Raw genomic sequence first — 14,132 nt, forward strand, 5'->3', positions numbered from 1 at the left:
CTGTAATAAAGGAATGCCATGCCTTCATTGATAAAGACAATTTAATCTTTACTCAATGAATGAATGAAGAGTATTGTCCATGAAAGTGACTGCTCCCTTTGTTCTTTGGTTACCCTTCTGGAGAAACAAGAGGCTGAAATACTCCCAGAGTGCAAGTTACCATTGCAGCTGAGATAATCACAACCCCTGAGATGGTCTTCAGTATTAAATAGACACTTTAGGTTACAGTGAAAACCATTGCTTAGATGATCAAGTATCATCTCAAGTAAATTGGAGACTGTTAAAATCAGTCTGTTTAATAGGATTCCATTCTCTCCACCATAGTACAGATGATGTTTGGAGTGATGGTGCTAAATCCTGATCTCTCACTGTTGCCAAAGAAAATGGACTGGAAAGTGAGCTTGGCTAAACTTATTTTGTACTAAATGGTGTCATAACAATGAGTCAGCTAGCTGCATTTTGTAGGGTTCTAGTGAGCATGTTCCAATGCTAGTGTAGCCTCTGTTAGGATTTAATAAACTGCAGACCTCTCCATTTTAAGATTTGCAATAATAGAAACATCTAGTATTCTTAATGAGTGCTTTGTTACTGAAGTAATTTGATTATCATTCACCAACAGATCATGATGCTTGGTCTAAATTGTGGTTCAGTGTACTTTGATCTATTTTAATTCTCCCACCTGTACTTTCTGAGAGTCTCTCCAGCAACTTGGTAGTACAGACATGGTGGAGCCTGAATTGCTTGCCTGACTAGAGGACAGGAATGAATAACCCTGACAGTCCAACCACCTTCCTGACTGAAAAGAATATTTCTAGTTATGGTGATGACTGCTACTTGGCTGCCTGGATGATTTTTGCCTCCTTGGTTCCAACAAATCGTAGTAGCTCAGTTGCTTCTTGGGCAAGAAGGCTTTAGGGTCTGGTCTTGATGCAAAGACTTATGAACACTACTGGGTTCCAACCCTGGGGTCCATAGACACTGGTTAATGGTAAGGCTCCCTGGCGTAAAGGTTAGAAACCCCTGATCTCACCACTGATGGAATGCTGAATGTTAAAAATTCTGGATGAAATGTAAAACCTTGGATGTTTGGTTCCACATAATGTGAACAACATGAGTATTCTATAATATACCAGTGTTTCTTGATCAAGTTAGAATAGATTTTCTTTGTTTCGATTGTGACAATGTTTACGGAGCTCATCTCAGGTGCTGCCTGAGAACCTTCCGAGCACTTGCTGTTCATATTCAAACTTTTGAATTTACAGTTTTTATTTCTCGGTTTTCCCTATTGATTTTTGGGGCCAATTTCTGATGTATATCTTTACAAGAAAATAAGCATTCTACTTTAAGATAGATGTTTGAAGTAATTTTGGATTGATTCCACAATCATGACTGGTACAATAGTCTTTCTTGCTACACTTCAGTATTTTCCATCAAAGGAGCAATTCACTTAGAATGCAAGTATTTCTACTGGTCAAATGCATTGTCATCTTTCTCTTTGCTATAAATGAATGAGTTGCTAGGAGCCTGCATTGAGTCTCAGTATTAACATATTCTGGGAATAAATACAACAAAGACTTTATAATACAAAAACAGTAAAATTACAATCCATGTGTTTGCATCACATGGCCATTTGGATTTGAAAGAAAAATTAGGATTTACTCCCTTGCTCTTGCGTCTTTTTTTAAAAAAAAGTTCATTTGTTTTTGTCCAGCAGTTTTGGTAAAATTAGTCCATAATGGGAATAACTGGTAGTTTTTAAAAATGTGTCTTGGGATTTGATTTAATATGATAAAAATCTTAAACTTCAAGCAACTTTTTTCCTTTTAATGTAGTAGGGAGACTTGCAATGCAAGTGTGTTAAGATATCAGATCACATTTTCAATCCAAGGGTTAACCTTGGTTCATAATGACTCTTCAGTATGACAGCCAACTGGATTTCAAGCAGTAAAGTGATTGTGGCCTTTTATGGAAATAATGTGTCCTTCGTCTTATGGCTAGGACAGATTGAGTTTTCTAGAAGTATTGTACAGTGTGTTCCACAGGAAGTATTTAAGTATATTTATTGTTCAATTGCAGCAAAGTTGAAATAATTCTTCCTGCAACTAATTCACAACTTGTGAATGCAAGTTTATTAAGTGTTACTTGCTTTCAGATAGTGTCAAAGAGTGGAAATTTCAATTGAACACACCTTAGATGAAAGAAGTGGAAAAAAATCACCCTGGTGCTCTGCTCCAGATGTGCGTAAGTACTTGGCATTGGAGTTGAGGGAAAGGGTGTGCTTCTCTTAATATCGCCCCAATTGACTGAACAATATCCATGAGTTTCAGTGGATTGTGCCTGAGGAATGACTGTTTGGATCTCACTGTTTGTATAATTGTGTTCGCACCATTAGTTTGTCACTGAGTGGGATGAAGCAACGCGCTGCCTTTGGAGAATATTGTCAAAGGCCTCTGGAAAATCAGATGCTAAACTTTGTAGGGAAATTGCTTTTGTTTAAATATGGAAAAGGTTGTATATAATTATGTCCATGTGAGTGTCCATTAGCTAGTGAATAGCTACACCTGATGAATGTCATTAGTGTGCAGTAGCTTTGTGATCAGGAATAAGTTCAAACCCTACCACTGCAGGTCTCAAGCAATTAAATTTTTACATTGAAAATGAAAAGTATGAAGTTACTGGATGCATGAATGTCAAATTGTTTATTGAAACCCACTTTTTATTAATCCCCTTACCTATTCCCATAGAACTTCTATTCAAATAAATTGGTATGTGTGTTCTGTGACAGGTCTCATCTAATTTGAAACTTGGGGATTCCACATTCATGAAGGAGTCGAGAGTTTTCCAGTGTTTAAAGTAACTGCCAACAAAACGTGGGCTTGCATTATTCATCTACAGTGTAACCTCTTTGAATTCCATTGTAGATTGAGGCCGTTTCCAATGGAGTAGAATTAATTCTTTGCTACAAGCACAACTACTAGTATTCTGCTGCCACCTATAGCGTTCTTGCCTTTCAACCCACTTTTGCCTTTATGGACTACAATGACAGAATATTAAACTTGACATGTCTCTGAAATGTCTTCATTTAGTTTTTCTATCAATTAACTTAAGTGTGTGGAAGAAAAGACAGTGGTGCAAACTATTTTAAGCATAATTATTGGTTGAAGTTCAGATTGCCAATTCAGCTAAACTGGCATTCAGATTCATTTATTGCATGTACGTCAAAACATACAGTACATTGTGTCATTTGTGTTGTCATCAACCAACCTAAGGATGTGTTTGGGTCAGCCCGCAAGTTTCTCTGGCCTCAAACTCTGGACTTGCCGATGACAGGAACCCGAACTCCAGGCTTTAAATTCTGAACACACTGGCTTAGTGGTCACCAGCTTTCATGCTTCCAACCTAAACAAACCTCTAATCCCAGGAGCTGGGGTGGAACTTGCTGATGTCTGGGTCCAACGGCCTTCATCATTATTGGTCTTCATCCTCAGTGCTTGCTGGCCCAACATTGGTCCATGGACGTCCTTCGTTGCATGCCCAGATTGATAGGCTTTCAGTGCCGAGCAGAAGACTAGACTCCAGTCTGACCTCTAACTCCCCCCAGCCCATCTTTATTAAAACTAAAATTAGAAAATTGCTAAGCTACGTAATGTGATGGTGAGCTACATCAAGGTAGAATGTTTAGATATGTAATTTGTGAATAGTGTTGCATTAGTAATTAGTATTGATTATGTTCCTGGTGGTTTTTGCTTAAACTTGGTATAGTTTGCAGCAATTGGCTTGTTCTGCTAAGTTCGCTATGAAGGGCCATTTTAAGTTTTTGCGATGTCAGCATAAGAATTGGCTGGCAGAGATCCATCACTCTGAAATTCCCAATATAGCTTCTCAAACACAAGAAAATCTGCAGATGCAGGAAATCCAAAGCAACACACAGAATACTGGAGGAACTCAGCAGGCCAGGCAGCATCTATGAAAAAGAGTAAACCATCAGCGTTCCAGCCAAAACCCTTCATTAGGACTCATTGTGGCTTCCAGATCTGTTCTCAAGCTTCTGTATTCGGACCAACTGAGGACCCCAGGTACTCTCATTCAGTTGACTGCTTTTCCCTCTGCATTCTACACACCACACTTTCCACCATGGAGTCCCTGTCGCAGTCGCTGCCACAGCCCCGGGATTCCATCTGCCTGCAAATAGGCCTGTCCAGTACCTTATCCTCCGGTTCTGATGAAGGGTCTCAACCTGAAGCATTGACTGTTTACTTTTTTTTCGCAGAGTTGTAGCCTGTCCTCCTGAGTTCTTCCAGTGTTTTGTGTGTGTGTGTGTTGCTCCCAATATAATTTTTCTAGTTTGTGTAACTAAGTGATGTCACCTCAGTTACAGACAGACAGACATACTTTATTGATTTAAAAAAAAATCATTTTCTAACCTTAAAATGTTGAAATCAATGATGTAATTTTATTAAAGACCAAAGCACTTGCTTACGTTTCAGTGGTTTCTTCAGATTTGTGAGAACAAAAGTCTATTACCTTTTAATTTTTTGAAGAAAAGCAGGTTTATTTTGTATTCTAAAACCTGCCAAGCTAATACCATTTTAATGGGATGATTTTCTCACAAGTCTTTGTAGCAATTGGGATAGAGAGGAGTTTCATTGAAATTTTGTTCAGATTCATGTTCACAAATATGGATCAAAGAGCTGAATTCCAGAAGTAAGAGATGCTCTCCTTGACACCAATGTAGCCTTTAATTGAGTATATCAATGAGTATTTGCAAATCTGAAGTTGAGGGCATCAAGGAAACTGTGCTTCACACAAAGGTGCTTGTTGTAAGAGGAAAGTTCTTTCTGCCCTGGGAAATCACAGCTCGTGTTCCACAGGGCATTATTTTAGACCTGATTTATGAGCTGCTTAATGACCTGCCTTTAATGACCATTACGTCAGAAGAGGGGACATTTGCTGCTGGTTGTGAAATGCTCAATTACATTTGCAAATCCTCAAAATAACTATCTATCTCAACATGGAAACAGGCTAACAATATTTTAACATCGGTAAGTAATATTTCTATTTCAAATGCCAGCCAGCATCTATCTCAAAATGGTCTGTAACCGCATAATCCTGACATTCAATCCCATTGTCTTTGAGTCCTTTGCCATCAATGCTCTGATTTATTATTAACCAGAAGTCTAACTTGATTGTATTTAAATCAGATAAATGCTATGGCTATGGTATCACATGATGTCTTAGTTTCTGGTACTCAAGCAGCTCTACCATCTGAGGACCAATGATATCTTTTGTGTCCCATTTAGAGTGAAACATTAATGTTGGAATTGGAATATTGCTGCTAACTGTGCCATATTTGGTCCACATAGTTGAATGAAAGCTTTAATTTTGACACTTAAGTAGCTTTAATGGGCCAATACACATGCCACCATAAAGTAGCTACTGGTACAAAAGTGATGAATCCACTTCATCACATTGGCCAATCATCCTGAAGAGGTCTATGGTCTAACTGGAAAGCAGCATTTTTGCATTTATAATTATCAGCTTGGATATGGAAGTGAAATTGGGGAAAACATGAAAGTTGACTAACATTTTTTAATTTAAAAATTTAAATATTCAGTACAAGAAATGAGAATTTCAGTCAAGCTTGTTTGTCTTGGATAGATGTGACAAGCCGCAAATTGGAATGTGATACAGTTTAGTGCACATATTGGACTGGAGCTTCCAATATTCTGTAACTTGTGTGCTCATGAAGTTATGAAAAGGCTCTTGTAGTATATAATGGTGTAGCAATTTAATATGTAATTTGCAACATTACATTAATGCCCAACATATAAATATTATAATTGTTCTGGCACTCAACTTCAAGAAAGTAATTGAAGTTCCTTTACTGTCTTGTATTGTTTGAACATTGTGCATTTGGAGCTTTGTTTCAATAACAAAACAACCTTAATCCTGGTTAAATTCTAAATCAGCTCCCAAATCTAGCTCTATCTGCAGTGTAGTTTTATTCCTTTCACAGTGTACACTCTACAGCTTCAAGCTGCCAGAAGCAAATGTTTAAACATACCAGTTGTCAACTAATATTTCTAGTTCTGGATCATTGTTAGAAGTAAGCTACATTTCCAATACTTCTCCAAATTTTAGAGCACTGGTCAGGGACCCCCTGCTGTGCATTCTTCTGTCTGCACATGGCAGAAGCCAGGTTGTGTCCAATCATTGTATCTTTGCTGATGGATTAGAATCTGTACCATTATTCAAGTTACCCTTTTTCATTTCTGTAACTTTCCTTTAACTGTGCTTCTGTTTCAGCTGACCTGTGCTAAAACTGTCATCTGCGGCATAGTTGCATATAGACTTGCTGGCACACATTAAACCTGGAAATCTTTGAATTTTTCGATTTTTTTGCCTGATTCTTAAAAATATTGTTGCCATTGATCCCTTCCATATAAGCCCCGCCAGCTCCACAAGTGGCTGGTGCATCTATACTTCTCTAAATGGGACATCCTGCGTTCAGTAAAAACAGAAGTACAAATACAAAGGTGGAGTTTTTATTTTTGGTATGGTGAGATATTGAAAGTTAATGTGTGTGGAAGGTTTTTTGCTAGTCAGTAAGCAGTTTGAAGGCAAATGGGCCTTCAAGAATATTTGAATAATAAAGACCCTGTGCTCCTATTTCATTGGGACTTGGTAAGACTGCAAAATAGAATATTGTGCAGAGATCTGCTCTCCCTGTCAAAAAACGGGATACACTTGCCTAGTACAGTGAAAGTTCAACAGATTAATCCTTGGGATGGCAGATCTGTATACAGAGGATCAGCAGATTGGGTTTATAGTCTTTGAGTTTGGAGGAATAGGAAATGTCATTGTCAAATCTAGGAAGAATTCTGGACTTCTCAGTGTGCAACGAATAAAATGAATTGGTGTGGTATAAGAATAAATGAATGGGTTCTTCAGTGGTTGATGTAGACTTGGATGGGAGCTGTATGATTCTGGCTAGTAGAGGCAGAATTGATTTCTTAAGCCAGTGTCCAGAGGCAGGAGTTAGTTATTCATAACAAATGAGGAATTTCCTCACCCATTGTATGGGGCTATACAAATTTGGTCATCTTTACACAATATTATAGATTTCTGGTTATTAAGGGACGTAGGAATGAGGTTACTGCAGGAAAGTGAAACTAAGGTTAAAAACTCAGGTTATTCTTAATGATAGAGCACCTATAGGGGCTTAGTAGAATAGTTCAGCAATTTTATGTTTAATGATTTATTTTGAGTGTTCTCGGGTATATCCATTTATCAGGGCGCTGCTTACAGTTTAAAATCTGATAATCTGCTATACTTAGGGTTTTTATTTTTCAGAAAGTTTTTTCCCAGATTTTTGGATATTATTTCTATTAATATCCTAATTCACTTTAAGATGCTATGCAGTATTACAGTGTAATAAATTTCAGTGAACCAGCTGAGCAGAGCAGACATGTGAGAACCTCTGACCCTAGTGAGCTTTTCATATGGTAAAATAGCATAGTTTTACTGCATATTGTTTTAGCATGCTAATTGCTCTGCAAATGATGCAAGAAACTTCAAAATAGTGAACATACCTCAGCACATTCCCAGAAACCAGTCTCCCTTCCATGGACTCTGATTATGTTGGCTGCTTACTGAGGCAGTGAGAAGTATAGACAAAGACTTTGCCCACTCCAGCCATTCTCTCTCCTCCTCTCTTCCATTGAGTAGAAAATAAATGCCTGAAAGCACCTACCACTGGGCTCAAGGACTGATTTTATCCCAGTGTTAGCAGATTCTTGAGCAGACCTTTTATACAATAAGATGTACTCTTGGCCTCGCAATTTATCTTGCGCTTTATCACTATCCTCCACTGTAGTTTCTGGGTACCTTTTACATTTTATTCTGCATTGCTAGTTTTCCCTTCTAGCTCAATGCACTGTGTAATGATTTGATCTCTATAATTAGTATGCAAGGCAAGCTTTCCACCATATCTAGGTACATATGACAATAAGAGAAATGTGAATCACTGCCCTCTAAAGATGAGCCACCACCTTCCAACATTAGACAATAGACAATAGGTGCAGAAGTAGACCATTCGGCCCCTCGAGTCTGCACTGCCATTCTGAGATCATGGCTGATCATTCACTATCAATACCCAGTCCCTGCCTTGTCCCCATATCCCTTGATTCCCCTATCCATCAGATATATATCTAGCTCCTTCTTGAAAGCATCCAGAGAATTGGCCTCCACCGTCTTCCGAGGCAGTGCATTCCACACCTCCACAACTCTCTGGGAGAAGAAGCTCTTCCTCAACTCAGTTTTAAATAACTGACTTATTCTCAATCCATGCCCTCTGGTACTGGACTCTCCCAACATCTGGAACATATTTCCTGCCTCAATCCTATCAAATCCTTTAATTATCTTAAACGTTTCAATCAGATCTCCTCTCAATCTCCTCAATTCCAGCGTGTACAAACCCAATCTCTCTGCGTAAGACAGCCCTGCCATCCCAGGAATCAACCTAGTGAATCTATGCTGCACTTCCTCAATTGCCAGAATGTCCTTCCTTAAACCTGGAGACCAAAACTGTAAACAATATTCCAGGTGTGGTCTCACCAGGGCCCTGTACAAATGCAAAAGGACATCCTTGCTCTTGTACTCAATTCCCCTTGTAACAAAGGCCAACTTTCCATTTGCCCTCTTCACTGCCTGTTGCACTTGCTCATTCACCTTCATTGACTGGTGAACTAGGACTCTCTCTTTGTATTTCTCCCTTACCTAACTCTACACCGTTCAGACAATACTCTGCCCTCTTGTTCCTGCTTCCAAAGTGGATAACTTCACATTTATTCACATTGAATGACATCTGCCAAGTATCTGCCCACTCACCCAGCCTATCCAAGTCTCCCTGTATTCTCCTAACGTCCTCTTCGCATGTCACACTGCCACCCAGTTTAGTATTGTCAGCAAACTTGCTGATATAGTTTTCAATGCCCTCATCTAAATCGTTGACATAAATCGTAAAGAGCTGTGGTCCCAATACAGAGCCCTGTGGTACCCCACTAGTCACCTCCAGCCAGCCCGAGAAACACCCATTCACTGCTACCCTTTGCTTTCTATCTGCCAACCAGTTTTCTATCCATGTTGAAACCCTGCCCCCAATGCCATGAGCTCTGATTTTACTCACCAATCTCCTATGTGGCACCTTATCGAATGCCTTCTGAAAATCTAGGTACACAACATCCATTGGCTTACCCTCATCTAACATCCTTGTTACACCCTCAAAAAACTCCAACAGATTAGTCAAGCATTAGAGGGATTACATTCCTAGAAAACCATTTGTATTGTGGGTTTTTCACCGAATCCACGTTAAGCAGATGCATCCCAAAAGTATACTTTTTTCTCTATCAACACTAATGGTTCATAGATGCTGGGGGTGGGGGTCACATAAGATGTTTGTTTTGGAAACTGACAAGGCAATTTCTTGAGTGGCCATCAACTACCTTTGGAGACAAACCAACTGAAGATCCTTTAAAACTTTCAGCCTTCAGTTGGAATGGAGTCACAACGCTTTTAAATGCAAATCAAAATAAGGTGGTATAATGATATATATAAGTAGGGACAGCAAGTTCAAGAACAAGTTTTAACCCAAACAACAAAGACCGTTGTTTGGGTTAAAACGTGTTCTTGAACTTGCTGTCCCTACTTCTAATAAGTTGAGAATAAATCATTATGCCACTCCCATGTTTCTCTGTCTCTTACCCTCCCAAATTCTGTGATTAAATTCTCTCTGAAATTTGTTTCCTAACCGTATAGCCCTTGATTGGAATCCAGCTTGTAACTCATTCTTGACTATCTGTTATTCAATATATAAACCTCCAGAATCCCTCAATTAGATCCAGCAAACTTTGCAAATCCTTGAGTCTGGCAAATCTTGACATGATATCAAGACAATATAACACAATACAAAAATAATCTAAATTGGGCTGCTTCTGTACAAAATAACAGATTAACAGATGAGCAAGTGAGAAGCATGCTTCTGAGAATTTTTCAGGGAGTTTTTATGGAGAGTAACTGGCACCTGAGAATGAATACACTTTATCAGAAGCTTTTTCTTTGATCCAGATTTTGGGGAACAAAATTAACTTGTTTTTAGTTATGTCTTGCTGTATATTTTGAACGTTAAAGATGCCATGCATGAACTTAGTTGCAAATATAAATCTTTGAATTTCATTTTGTTACTTTCAACATAAAATATTTCTGTAACTAAATGGGTTTAGTTTTTGATTGTGAATATTAAACTACTGAATTTCAGTATTAGCATTTGTGCATTTAAGCTTTTTCCCTTTTATTTTGGGCTTGGTTTTTGAAAGCAGCTGTTTTTTTTGAGTAATTGGCCTTAATTGCAGATGTGTATTGCACAAAGACCAAGAGGATATCAATGCCAAGTTTGAGAAGCAGCTAAAAATAGCCTCAGTTATATCACTTGACAGCCTTTTTTGGTGCTGTACTTGTTTCGCATAGAGAACCTGTGCAAAGATTTACTGTTATACAATTCCTAATCTTGCCTTTTGTTTAAAATGGGATGACCCATCTGTTTCCAAGCTTCCACCCCCTAATCTGTTTTTTTTCTTTTTATTCCAGGGATCCCGGATGATGAAATAATTAATTTGACCTTGCCCACTGGAATCCCAGTCCTCTTGGAGCTTGATGAATCCCTTCATCCTATTAAACAACATGAACTTCTGGGTGACCAACAGGCTATTCAGGCAGCAATCAAAAAAGTGGAGGATCAGGGCAAAGCAAAAGCTCCAACAAAATAACCTTTGGAGGAGAGATATAATTTAAAAACTGAAATTCACAGCAACCATGGGTATTATGTCCCTGAAGAGAAGATGTTAGTTTCACATTAGCACTTGTAAATGTTGCACTTGGCTCCGTTGTTACATTGAGATTGCATTGTTTGTGACAGCTACTTTCTTTTGGTGCTCTCAGCTGCACAGTGAGGATAGATTATATTGGCTTTATTTATTTCCTTGCACCTGGAATGTCAGGTTATTTATTTGAGAAAGTAAAATTAGTGTTTTCATGCATATTTGCAGTATTGAAAGCTTTCTAATTGCATGGCAAAATCGAAGTATCAAGTACCTTTTCAAATGTCTTCCAAATCAGAATTTAAAAAAAACATCTTTTGGATGATTTCTAGGGCCCCCTCTCTGCAATCATGCTGATGGTCATAGATTTTGGTAGGGAAGTTGAGGGGTGGGGGCGGGTGGTTGCAGTTGAGGGGAAGGAACAATATGAGCATTTATTCTTTGGTCCTCTGTAGCACAGTTGCCAGATCCTTTGGGTAATTTCAACAGTACATTCTAAATGTAAATGAGAAGAATGAATTAATAAAGGTGTATTTGGCATTACTTGCTACACTAATTTGTTACCAAATGGCAATCTTGTTTAATATGTTGTTTGATTTGACCTGAGTACCCTCTTGGCAGAAACCTGTCCAGATTAGAGGAAATTTTAGTTCAGGGTTCCTTCCTTTCAGCTGATACCCCTCCAAATCATATTTGGATCATCAACACGCTGTAAGAATTGTGCAAACTTATTTGAGACTGATGCAAGGTTAGAGAGTGGTAGGGTGAAGTACTGAAGGATGACTTCTATATGTACTGCAGTCCATGCTTGATTCTTTTCAGTTGTTAGGGATAAATGCAGAATTAGAATTCCTTTAAGGGTGCACGGTGTACGGGGGTAAATTATGAAGATAGTTCAATAAGTTAACAACCATGCTGTTTTCTGGAGTACTTCATTAATTGGTGGTTTTGGATAGCTGGAATCCTGTTGGTTCATTATTGTCATGGACCTGATTTTTGCCCTCATCATTGTTTAACTTGTTCTGTTGAACTAATGATCCACAAATAAAAGTGAAGCATTGAACAATTATCTTGTGTGATCTGTGATTGAATAAGTAAGTGTTCAAAGCTGCCTGGACCTTTTGAGAATTTAGAATTTAAGAAAATGTATTCTAATGTCAGAAATGACCATTGAAATGTTCATAGATCATTAATAAAATGCAGATGCTTCTCTTAATATATTTTAAGAGAAATACAGTACTGTGCAAAGGTCTTGGGCACCCTAGATTTTATGTTTCAAATGGTTTGGTCGCCACAGAGCCCTGATCTCATCATCAAGGCTGTCTGGGATTACCTGGAGAGACAGAAGACAACGAGACAACTGAAGTCTGCAGAAGAACTGTGGCAAATTCTCAAAGTTGCTTGGAACAATCTACCAGCTGATTCCTTAAGATATTGCACAACAATGTACCTTCAAAAATTGATGCAGTTTTAAAGGCAAAGTGTGATCACACCAAATATTGATTTGATTTAGTCTTTTACTATTTATTGCTCTTGACAGTATTTTTTTGATATTTAGAAACTTTTCATTATTTCTGAAAGCATCTTTGCTTTACAGATTTTTTTTTACAAGTGCCTAAGACTTTTGCTTAGTATTGTTTGTGTGTCTCTTGGACTAGCCCATATGTCCCCCTCCTCAGAACCGGTCTAATAGGTTGTATCAAACTGATGCAGCAAAAAGAGCTGGCGTCTACATTATAGAACACTTGACATAACTGTTTGGTGACTGTGCCGAGACCAATGTCGACCTCCACCTATCCACAGTCTGAGATTGAATAGAGTTGTCATTTTAATAAAAATATGAAGAGTTATTAGTGGCAATTCTGTCTCACTTGTTGAAGAGCATCTAAATGTGTGCAGTAATACCATAACTATTCAGTATTAGTGTTAGCAGTATTTATGTTAATCGTATGGAATGCTTGAATGTATTAAGTATAGCACATGTAAATATTATATGGATAAAATAGTACAAGAAAATGTGATCTGACATTTTATCAAATAATATTGTTCGCTGGCAACATTTAAGCTGTCATTTTATCTTAAATGTTTTGATGGGAAATCTCAGAAGTTAGGGCCAAGACACTGAAGTATTTCTTCAGTCACAATAAAGAGGTAAGTCTCAAATATTGTGGAGGGTGAGAGTGTGGAAGTTGATACATTTGAGCTGTACTTTTTCAGCCTGGCCTGGTTCATTTCTGGGCAGCAGGCTGTTCCCTGGACATGCATGCAGTTGTACCAGATTTTTCTCCCCTAATTGTATCTTGCAGTTCTAGTTGTTAGTAAGTAATTGCTCACTTGCTAAGGAATGATTAGCTTGAATTGTCTTCACAATTTATCTTTGGTAATGAATTGTGGGAATTGACTGCCATGTGATCTACTGCATATTCAGTTGTGAAACTGCATTAAGCATCCAGTGCCCACCCACATCATGAGTGATTACACTTTCTGCTTGTGTATTATCTTGTGACGAACACACTGCCTGGAACCAATAATTGAAGTAATTAAAGTTGAATGCTGAGATATTTAAAAGTCCCTGGTTTGAGAACTCCTGTCCCCCTAAATGTTTCATCTGAGGTTAGTTTAACATATCAGAAAGATACCATAGACCTGTATAATAAGTATAGTTTAAGACCAAATCTTCATTAGAAATTAATTCCAGTCTAATTAATTTCCCAGAAAATTAGGTGAATTATCATTGTATTGAAGGAGAGAACATTCCCCCTGTATCATCTTTGAAAGGTTCTTGCAGTATTGAAGCAGCAGTCACCTAATTAAACTCTGAAGTGAATGCTGGGGAAAATCTGTAAAATGTACTAGGTTTAGATACTATAATTGTCGGTTTTATAATGAAAAATGAATTTCAATTATTAGCTGGGGGGAAGGAATGTGGTTCAATTTTTAAAAAGTTTGCATTGGAAGACTGCTGTCTTTTTGAATAAATGATCTGTTTTCATTGGAAAATCTTAGAACATAGAGTAGTATAGCACAGCAGCAGACTCTTTGGCCTGTGATGTCCCACATCAACCTAAGAATTAAATGCCTAACTAATCTCTCTTACATACACAATGTCCATCTCCTGTACTCAATATTTTCATTTATGAAGGCAACGTGCCAAGAACCTTCTTTACAACCCTATGTACCTGTGCTGCCACTTTCAACAAATTATGGATCTGTATTCCCAGATCCCTTTGATTAACCAGACTCCTCAGTGCCCTACTG

At 38.1% G+C, this 14,132-nt stretch overlaps 1 protein-coding gene across 2 annotated transcripts in view; it reads left to right on the forward strand.

The window, feature by feature from the left end:
- The window catches only part of bpgm (2,3-bisphosphoglycerate mutase), a 37,758-nt gene extending 25,826 nt beyond the window's left edge, over positions 1-11,932 (forward strand). For both annotated transcript variants that reach the window (XM_059987581.1, XM_059987583.1), the window contains exon 3: positions 10,645-11,932. In XM_059987581.1, coding sequence (XP_059843564.1) covers positions 10,645-10,823 — 179 coding nt within the window. In that variant the 3' untranslated portion in view covers positions 10,824-11,932. The remainder of the gene's footprint in view (positions 1-10,644) is intronic.
- The last annotated feature ends 2,200 nt before the right edge of the window (positions 11,933-14,132 follow it).

The sequence above is a fragment of the Hypanus sabinus genome, chromosome 13 (genome assembly GCF_030144855.1).
Source record: "Hypanus sabinus isolate sHypSab1 chromosome 13, sHypSab1.hap1, whole genome shotgun sequence".
Lineage (NCBI taxonomy): Eukaryota > Metazoa > Chordata > Chondrichthyes > Myliobatiformes > Dasyatidae > Hypanus > Hypanus sabinus.